Genomic DNA, 10,385 nt, shown 5'->3' with positions numbered 1-10,385 from the left:
AAGGACGCCAGGAAGTCGGCGCACTGCTCCCGCTGGTGGCCGCTGGTAGCGCAGGAGCACCAGGGCCCCACGTTGGAGGTGGAGTTGTCAAGGTAGTTGGGCGTGATGGTGCTGCCTGGCGGGGACGCAAAAACACACCATGAAGCCGGCGCGGGAATCCCGCCACCATCTGCGTTTGACTCTTCGCTCCGCTTCCGTCTTTGACGACGGACACAAAGACGTCCGTCGCTTTTTCTCTTTCTCGATAGCTTTGAAAAGCTGAGACGACCGCGTTTCTCTTGGGGGGAAAAAAGACAAATTGGGAGGTCAGAATGGCAAACAAAAAGTGGAAAGGACCGCCAAACGGCGGCTGGCTTCAGTGGTTCCGGGTTTGGGTTTTACGTCACGGTTGGGGTTTCAAAGAGGACTCGAAAGAAGGGAGGAGGACTCCAATTAAGACGTGCTAGCGGTTGAAAAGAGGGTCACGCTTCGGCTTCGGGTCCCGAACCCTTACGCTAGAGGACGGTTCTCACCGATGAGGCCGGTGTACGCCAGCAGACACGCCGCGTGGTTCTCGCGCTTGCAGCCGCTGGCGCTCTCGGGCCGGGGCTGGCAGTCGTACTGGAACTGAGCCCAGCGGGACCTCGGACAAAGAAGGCAAATGTAAAAAAAAAAAAAAATCAGACAATGAATCGATCGTCATCTCCGAAAGCTTTGACCGGGAGGGCCAGACGGATCCTCGTGGACGAGACCGGGTCGTCTGGCCGACGCGCTGACCAGCTGTCAGAACCGGGTTCGCTGCGGATTTGGTTCGGAATTTCGTGTTCCTGCTAAATTCTCAAGCGCGCCACTGAGCCAAAACGGAGCCAAGTCAAAGCGTCTTCCGGAGCAGAACGTCGGACGCGGCGGTACCTGCAGACGTAGTCGGCCTTGCAGGCCCTGAGCTGGGCCGGGCAGCCGGGCTTGTCCCTGTCCTCGTAGGAGCAGGCCGGCACCACCGTCTGGCGGCGGCGCTCGGCGCAGGCCGTGTCGGTGCACGGGCAGAAGAGCAGCTCGTGCGTGTAGTCGGGCGGCACGCGGTCGAAGAACTTGCGCAGCGCCTTGTTGCACTTGGGCCGGTTACACGGGCCCGAGCGGGCCGACGGCTGGATGCAAGACGACACGTACTCGGTGCGCAGCTTCTGGCACGTCTCGTCGATGTTGCAGGCCTTGGCGGCGTCCAGGCAGCGGTTGACCGTCGTCGCTTCCGATTCTGGAGGGGAGACGAACCCTTTCGGGTCAGTGGTGTGCAAATTCTTGAAAATGGTGAACGTGGCTCGCTCTCTCGCGTGAATGGCTCAACAAACGCTAGCGAAATGCACATTTCCGACACTCGATTGCGTTCCAGAGGAAAATGGCCGACTTTCCGGCGGCGGCGGTGGCGGCGATGGGGTAAAGCCCGGCGCATTTGAGGAGGCCCCACCGACCGCTCGGGACCAAAACGGCGGCCGCGCTGCCACTTTTCGGCCGGGTCTCCTCGCCGACGGGACTGTAAAATCCCAGGATGGACGAGCGAGGAGGCGGCGACTCATCGAACGTGGCCGCCGTGCTTCCTGACAACTTTTTTTTTTTTTTCAGGCTTACGAAGGACGTCCCAAAACGGCGTTTTTCTCTCCGGCAAATCCCAGCCAATGTTTAGCAATGACTTGAGTTCCCCGCCGCAGATGTTGTTCACCCTCCGCATGCAAAACCAGTCCGAACGGAGGCGACGCGTCCGCCATCGCTACAACACGAGAAGCTCGCAAATGGCCGAATTCTAACGGCTCAGCACGGTCGTTGGACACGTTTGGGGCAAACGGGCCGATCTCGTGACGACGCCGTCGGCCGCTGACGTCGCGCTTCAAAAGTCAACAAACGTGTCCGACCGAAGGCGCCGCCCGGCCCGCTGCTTTGTGTCTGCGCGCAAAGAAAAGATTGCAACGCAAACAAAACTTTTTCCCAAAGTAAGAAAAACGCAAATTCAACGGTTGGCTCAACTCATGCTCTGCACATAATAAAAAGAAAAAAAAAAAAATATATATATATATACAATAATTAATTCCATACAATCAGCTATATTATATATAAAATATTATTTTAATCATAACAAAACATTCTTTTCCATGTTGCATTTAGCCTTAAAGGATGAAAATACAAGTACATTCAAATGCAACATAAAAATGTACATAATTCAAAACGTCTCATCCATTTTATATCATTCATTCAAATTTGATTCGTTGACTTTTCCCTTGAAATCTTTGACATCTTTCATTTCTTTCACATTTTCTCGAGTTTTCACTTGAGGGATTCAAATTAGCATTTTGTGAAAATGAAAAATTTGTTTCAATATTACTTTCTTGATTTGTTTTGAAATTAATTCAACAAATATACATACGACCATCATGTGTTTATTTTATCTTATTAAAATCATTTCCCCTGCAGGGATGGCAAATTTGTACCGAAAATTTCAATATACTTGAATACGTGGCAAATACTCGTTCAAATACTGCAACACAATTGAAGATGACGCTCTCATGAGAAAAAATATCAGGTTATTGTTACATATTGCTAAATGTACATTTCTGTTTACTCGGAATCTCGAGTGTGTCCCCCCCACCGTGACCCCGCGCAACCCTCACCGCCGCACTTCGGCTCTAATGAGCCGCGTTGACCCCCCCCCCCCCCCCCCGAGTCAATACGGCCATGATGGCGGACCGCGCCGCTCATTAGTGTGTAAAGCGCCTGCGGGCGCCTCCGCCGGCGAGCGGGGCCCCTCCGAGCGGTCGTATAAAATATGGATGGACGCCGACTCGGCCGAGGAGGAGGAGCCCATCGACGAGACGCTCGCTCGGATCTCCGACGGCGACCTCGACTTACGCGACGCCATTTTGAGCTTTTCGCCGTACCGCAAACGGTTCCGCCCGGAAATCCCTTTTGCACAAAACGGTTGTGCGGGGACAAATTTTGCGTAACGCCGCCACAATTTTCAATCTCCAAAAATGAAGCCGCACCGAAAGAAAACATTTTTGGAGACGACGATTAGACCGAGCGTCCTGTCGCTCAACCGAGCGACGTGAAATGTGAACGCTGACTTTACAGTCGGGGAGAACTCGGAAAGAAAATGTCAGCGAGGGAATGTTTTCATATTTTCGGGGGGGGGGGGGGGGGCTTTCCAACAGTTAGCGCTCTGCTAACGTGTTTTTTTGTGTAACTTTTGAATAAAAAGCCAGATGGTGACAACTTTACACTCCGTTTTTTTTCCATCTAAGCTTTCGTTCTGCCATGTCCGCAAGTAGCCGAGCCGCAAATTTTGCAATTTCACTCATCGACGGATATTTACGGAGGGGGCGAACTTTTGGATCAAAGTCTTCCTGAGACCAAGTGAACTTTTCTCCTCCTATTTTTTTCGGGGTTCGCTTTCCAAAGGGAGCAAAAACTTTCTCAGAGCAGAACAGGACCAGTCCCGCACAGCCGGCTGGGATTTTCTGTTGTGGATCAAGCGACGCGATGTTTTTATTCCAATATGAAGCAGCCGCATCGGTCCAAAAAGTTCAACTCGGCGCGCCACCGCCGGCCTTTTCCCCGACGTGCCGGCGCGTTTATTTTAGAAGCTTTTTCTCATCAATCAGACGCGAGCCTCGGCAGACGAAAGCGCCGCTAATGTCAGCTTTCCTAGCGGAGGGGAACTTGGCGCGCATTGCTGTTGCCCAAAAGCAGAGGTCACACATGAAGGTATTAAAAAAAAAAAAAAACGCAATAAAAAGAAGGATGGCGTGTTTTATGGCGCCGCTCGTAAGTCAGGAGGTCAGCGAAGCCGCGCTCGACGGAGCCTCGCGGCGGCGTCGCCTCCGCCTGTACTTCATCGCTCATGCTAATGGCGCGAAGTGCTCTTCTGCGCCAAAGACGCCTCCATCGCGTCATTAAGCTAATTAGCGAAAGCTGTCATGGGCAAAGTGGTCAATCTTGACGAGACGCCGCTCGTTTTTTTTGTGTTTGATATTTTTTCTTGGCCATCTTCGCCAAACTAAAGAACGAATGATCGATAAACATCTGCTCTGCATTTCTCTACTAAACACGACCGTTCCGTAATGAGGAGACGGATAAAGCGATTGTGCGCGACGAGCCGCATGCTGCTTCATCAAGTCCAAGTACAAAAGGCGTGAAAAACGTTGGCAGGCTTTCACTTTTGCATTTCAATGAAAAACTCCAAATGCGAAAAGATTGTTTTAGGACCATGAAAATAGCGCGACATCGATTATCCTTTGTACGCCTGCACAAAACAACGCGTCCGGACGACCAGAATCGTGTTCGCTGGTGCGTAGCGGTTGGCGGTCGTCTGTTCGCTTCGGGGAAAGTTAACATGATATCAAACGTGGCGGCACACGTCGCTGAGCGGTTGCTACAGTAGCTCGAATAGTAATTACATTGAAATTGTGACGGGAAGCGGTTCTGGAAGAGGCGCCAACGAGGGAAGACATTTTCAGGGCGTAGGCATAGCTAGCTAGCTAGCTAGCTAGCTAACTGCACGACGCAGAGGTAGAAATGGGCCAAATAATTATAACCAAGTCGCTGGCCATTGAGATATATAAAAAAAAACAAAACAAAGTTCTGCAATGCAGTACAAAATAATTGTCGGTCTTTTCAGTCTTCTAACATGTACATGTGTCCTGATAAATGTCTGAATTGACTTCACAGTGAGCGCTGCTTACGGTGCTGAAAAGTCTCCTTGTGATGGATGCGCACCAAGCGGAGGTTTTGTCAACTTCCGGCCAGTCTGAAACGTCCCCGTCTGTGCATCGCTTGTCGCCGCCGGACGTTCACGTCTCAGAAAGACCAACGCAGCGAACGTACATATATGTGGAGATATCTTTTTGTTTTAAGGTTACGTTGTAGAAGAAGGGGAACTACGAGACCGGCGTCCGCTAGGTGCGAGTACGAGTTCCCCTGTTGGTAACGCATGCGCCTTCCTCACCAGGAGACTTTTCAGCACGGGGGAGGGCTCGGACCGGCGCAACGTGAGCCCATCTCGAGTACACAATCGACCCCTCTTGGTCTTCTCCGCACTAAGCATTCGTCCCTTGCACACGCGCGTGAGTAAAGCGGCAATTAATCGGCGAGTGCGGCCCGCGGCTGCGACGCACACACCTGCAAAGGCCCCCAAACTAAACGATGACACCCCGAGGAGACGGCGGGGGGCCTCAATACTCACCGGCGGCGATGGAGGCCAGGCGGACGTAGTCGGAGCCCCTCTCCTCGGGCTCGTACGGGAAGTCCTGGACCAGGCTCAGGCCTGCGAAGGGACCAAACCAGAAGTCACGTCGGCATGGCAACCGCCGACCGCTAAGGGCAAATGCCGCCACGAAGGGAAAACAAAAAAAATAAAATGCCGCTTATGTCAAAAGTCACTTCAGACGTGGATGCCAGCCCCGTTTGGAACCCCGGACCGTAGATTGTAACCCTAACCCTTCAAACGTGAACCTTGAACCCAAATTCCAAATCCCAAATCGCAAACTGAAAACGGCGAAGACGTTTCCATTCGCAGATTGGAGACTAATTTGTCTGAAACCCAAATTCGGAACCCGAACTCAAGTCAAATTGTACAGCCTCCCGCTTATGTCAAATCGGAAGCCTCGCATTGAACCCCCAGTTGTCATAAATAATAAGATCAAAGACATTTAAGACCCGGTTTTGTTCGAAACCCTGAGCCAGATTTCAAACCTTAACTGGAAACCCAACCTCAGCTTCAAACACAAATTTGCTGCCACAACCCCGCCCTGAAAAACTCAACTCTAGCTTTAAACATGAATTTACAACCCAAAGTCTGTCTTCAACCTTATCTAGTTTGAAAACCTGGTTTTGGCTCCAAACCCTGAACCCTTCTTTAGCTTCAGAATTGAATTTGACACCCAAATCCTCATTTGAAACCACAACTTTAGAATTTGAAAACGAAACGGCTTGATTGATGGCCCCAAAACCGGCTTTCGGCTCAACTTGAAACCAGAAACCAGAAACCCCGTCTTCAAACCCAAATCCAGTCTTGAAATCCTCGTTTGCCATCTCGGCGTCCCGGACGTGCCGCGACGAACGCGCTAGACTGTCGTCGCGCGTTGGCCACGGCCGCGACTTGCCGGAAATTCCTTCAACTCCTCAAATATTCTTTTGGGTTTTTCTTAGCAGTTTTCATCTCATCCTTTCCGTCAAACTAATGCAACTGCATTATTATTATTATTATTTTTAAAGTCTGTTTTTTAGTAGTTGAACGTGAGACCGCTGCTAAGCCTCAAAACGGAAAAGCGTGTCAAGTCTTGTTACGACTTCTAACTTGTCTTTGTCAGCGGCGGCGGCGGCTGATCTGACCGCTAACAGCAGCTTGGGAAAAAAAATTTTTCTTAATGGCCTAATGAAAAAAAAAAAAAAAAAAAACGTGCGCGTCGCAAATCAGTGCGATGAAGTGAAACGCTGTCGTTTTGTCACACGTTCGAAGTTTCACGCATGATGAATGCCAGCGTCGTGACTGCGACGTGAAGAAAAGCTTCCTGACCTCATTTTTTGACGTCAACTTTTTCCAAAAAAAAAAAAAAAAAAAAAAAAAAAGCTGTTAACCGCCCCCCCCCCCACCCTCCCTCGTCGGACCGTCGGCAAAAACTCGACTACTGTTCATTAATCCTTGCTTTCTACAAGTCGCTTTTCCCAGAAAGTTTTATGGAAAAAAAAAATAAAATAAAGAATCCTCCAAACAACGCGACCTTAAGCTGCCTCCGTTTGCTCCAGAACGCGCCGGAGGAAGTTTTGATCCGCAATTGGGTGCCGGGTGCCAGCTCCGGTCCGTAGACGCCTTCGCTCACGTGGCTCAAAGGCTGAGTCCATTCGGAGCGGAAAAGCGGCACCGGGTGAGGAACGCTGGACGGGTTCTCACCTGAATTGTGGCGGGAAACCGTCGACAGACCTCATCAAGAAAGTTTGGATCCGACGCCACAAGTCGGCGACGGTAGAAAAGCGATTCATTTCAAGTCGGGGGGCAGTTTAGTCATTGAAAATTTGGGCAAATTTTAGGAGACCCCGAAACAATTTCCGCTTTGATTTTCAAGATTAAACCTGAACTCTTCCTGGAAATGAATCTGGGCGGCGGGGACGGCTTCTCGACCATTAACGATCGCCACTGGCATCGTCCCTCGCAAAATAATTGACACGAGCAAGTAGCAGACGCGAGCGGTGCGGTTCATTTTCCCCGAAACGGCCGACCGGCGGGCAAAACCTGAAAACAGGTCTGACCGTGCAGGACGGCCTGCTGCAGGCTCCAGTAGATGCTCAGGCAGTTCTTCTCCTTCTTCATGCCGCGCTTGCACCGGCAACCGCGCAGCGGCGTGGACGAGAGGGCCGTCACGGCGTTCTCGCACTGGTTGCGGGCGCCGGGCCCCAGCTTGACGCTGCCGTCGCCGGCCACGCACTGGCGCAGGGTGCGCAGGCGGGGGCTGCAGGCGTCGTCCCCGGAGCAGGCGTCGCCGGCGCTCAGGCAGTCGCGGCCGCCCTCGGCCGCCGCCGACGCCCCGCCGAGTCCTGCAAAGACACCAGCGGTGAGCCGGTGAGGATTGATTTCCACTCCACGACCGAATCTCGTTTTGGACTTCAAGTCGGCGACCTGACTCGAGTCGCCAACTGACCTGAAACGATTGTCTGGCCTTTATCCTTCGATTTGAACGCCGAGCCCCTGTCCCGAAAAACCTCACCCAAAGTCCTAACTTTGGCTTTAAACCCTTGGGACAAAACCTCAAGTCGAACCGATGACCTTGTCCTCACACCCCGATTTGGAACCTTAACCGTTGTTTAGAAGCATAACTCCGGGCTGAAATGGCAACCCTGGCACAAACGTGGTTCATAGCACAAAATCAAAGACCGGAATCATCATCCCCACGACGACGACGCCGCCGCCGCCGATCCTCTCAGCGGTCACGACGGCCAACCGAGGACAACAGATCGCGAGCGTCCCTGACGGATGAAGCCAATCGGAAGGCAAACGAGCCCGAGGGCCGACGGCGGCCTTTCCCGCCGCGGCGTCGGAACTGCGCTCGTCACGCGCGATCCGCCGTTTCCATTTACATGCGCGAGGGGACCGCGGCTGTATTATTCATGAATTCCCGGGCTTGTCACGCGCAATCCATCAGCCGGCGCCGACAGGATGACTGCGTCCCGACGCGATGCCACCACTCGTCGCGCCGAAGCGCTCGCTCGTGTTTGGGCTGCAGTCAAAACAAAGTGTCACGTTTGTTGGATGGGAATCGAGAGTTTGCCGGACGGGGGAGGGGCGCAAAATGCTTTTACGTCTGCGCGTTCTCAATCGATCAATCCACCGTTCAGTCAAGATGACGGCTGATGGACGGACTTGAGCTCACTCGATCTGCGGCGAAAAGTTAGATGCGGTGTCGTCGTCGTCCCAAAAGCAGAAAGCGAGCAAATTTAGCACGCCGGGACTAATTCATGTCTTCTGTTATCTGCTGAAACGTTGACTTACTCTCAGGATAGAAAAAAATTCTTTGGCGCCGTCTTGTGGAACTATGTTGAAGTGAGGGGAGGAGTTTCATTCCGACATGTATTTGGTCGCCATCTTGTGGCATCCATCAGCAAATATAAACTGTTTTGGGTGGGTGGGCTTAATTACTTTTCGGTACACGTCGTCCGTGTACCCGGTAAATAGCGGCCAAGTACTTTGTCGTCTCCTGCACACACGACAAGTTAGCAATATTGTCAACTCGCTTGAAATTTCAGGATAAACACACACAAAATTGAAATGCATCATATCAGGTCATCGTCGGTTCACAAAATTAGCACAGCTAGGAAAACGCTAGCAGCGCTAGCTATCTCCTAAACGACAAGCTGCTACATTTTTTCATTTTATATATATATATTTGACTTTTCCAATTCGTATCAGAAATGGTATTTTTAGTTTTTATTCAGGTTTGGCTTGGCTAGCTCGTTAAAGCGCTGCAGCGTTTGAAAAAATGATGACTGAATTCTGTCTCGATGATGTTATTGGCCAAAGAATGAGGAGCATTTTCATATTCTTTCTGGTGACAGTGATTGAGCTTGAAGGTTGTCTGCCTCTTTTTTTTTTAAATGTCGTATTATTATGATTCATAACATCCGCCTCTTCCTTCTCCTGCCGTCATCCGTCACTTTGTGTCTTTTCCCCTGAGGCCAGAAAACTTTTGAGCAACTTGCGACGTTTTTAGGCAAATAAGGACGCGCTCACTGTGCCAACTTCCAAGGATGAAAACGCAAAATCTTTCGGAATTTACCGTCGCTCGACAAAGAAAATGCTGCAGGCGCTCGTGGACGCGGCAACCTTCCCGATAGTTTTTGGTTCTTGAGAGTTTTTTTTCGTTTCTGTGGCTTTCCTGACAACGGACACCGGAAACGGCGACACGTTTGGGAGGCTCTTCCTCGGTGGAGCTCGACTTCCAAGGATGAAAACGCAAAATCTTTCGGAATTTACCGTCGCTCGACAAAGAAAATGCTGCAGGCGCTCGTGGACGCGGCAACCTTCCCGATAGTTTTTGGTTCTTGAGAGTTTTTTTTCGTTTCTGTGGCTTTCCTGACAACGGACACCGGAAACGGCGACACGTTTGGGAGGCTCTTCCTCGGTGGAGCTCGACTTCCAAGGATGAAAACGCAAAATCTTTCGGAATTTACCGTCGCTCGACAAAGAAAATGCTGCAGGCGCTCGTGGACGCGGCAACCTTCCCGATAGTTTTTGGTTCTTGAGAGTTTTTTTTCGTTTCTGTGGCTTTCCTGACAACGGACACCGGAAACGGCGACACGTTTGGGAGGCTCTTCCTCCCTCCCTCGGTGGAGCTCGACTTCCAAGGCGCTCGCGCTCGCTACCTGGCGCGATGCCGCCACGACGGCTTAGCGGCCATTTAACGAGATTCGCGCCCTCGCGCCTCGCTTTTATTCACCCACCTCGCGACGGCGTCTTTTGAGCTCTACCTTTCACGCCGCCGCCGACCGCCCACGTCGTTCCCGCCAGCTGCATCGGGGGAAAAAAAAAAAAAAAAACAATGATTACGGAGTTGTGTGCCGCGGGGTTGAGATGTCGTCGCGTGCTTCACATGTAAATGAGTGAGGAAAACGCGAGCTGCTTTTCATCGCGGTAAATTCTCTGCTTTGCATGCGGAGCCGGTGACACGATGTCACCTTGCATAATCATATTTTTGAAGGTTTACGGAAACGACGTGCGGTTTTTGCCGAGCAGCTCTCGGCTCGATCCGCAGACGCTTTCCCGCGGCTTCTTCGGGACTTTTATTGACAGCTTAATAGCAGATTAGCTGCCCACTTTATCTCCTTCCGGGTGGGCAAACTCCGACGGACGGCAGATTTCTCACAGCTGCGCT

At 51.5% G+C, this 10,385-nt stretch overlaps 1 protein-coding gene across 9 annotated transcripts in view; it reads right to left on the bottom strand.

Annotated features, from left to right (window-relative positions):
* The window catches only part of gfra4a (GDNF family receptor alpha 4a), a 91,159-nt gene that overhangs the window by 2,391 nt on the left and 78,383 nt on the right, over positions 1-10,385 (bottom strand). For 7 of the 9 annotated variants that reach the window (XM_061843452.1, XM_061843443.1, XM_061843453.1 and 4 more), the window contains 5 exons: positions 7,270-7,554; positions 5,207-5,287; positions 892-1,249; positions 513-622; positions 1-115 (listed from right to left, as the gene is read on the bottom strand). The exon at positions 1-115 is cut by the window's left edge and continues 20 nt beyond it. In XM_061843452.1, the coding sequence (XP_061699436.1) occupies positions 1-115; positions 513-622; positions 892-1,249; positions 5,207-5,287; positions 7,270-7,554 (949 nt within the window). Of the gene's footprint in view, positions 116-512; positions 623-891; positions 1,250-5,206; positions 5,288-7,269; positions 7,555-9,954; positions 10,022-10,385 lie in introns of all 9 variants that reach the window. The other 2 variants (XM_061843451.1, XM_061843450.1) reach the window with 2 other exon arrangements.

This window comes from Syngnathoides biaculeatus, chromosome 15 (genome assembly GCF_019802595.1).
Source record: "Syngnathoides biaculeatus isolate LvHL_M chromosome 15, ASM1980259v1, whole genome shotgun sequence".
Classification (NCBI taxonomy): Eukaryota; Metazoa; Chordata; class Actinopteri; order Syngnathiformes; family Syngnathidae; genus Syngnathoides; species Syngnathoides biaculeatus.
The sequence above is the reverse complement of the archived record's forward strand: the minus strand, read 5'-3'. Positions and strand labels throughout refer to the sequence as shown.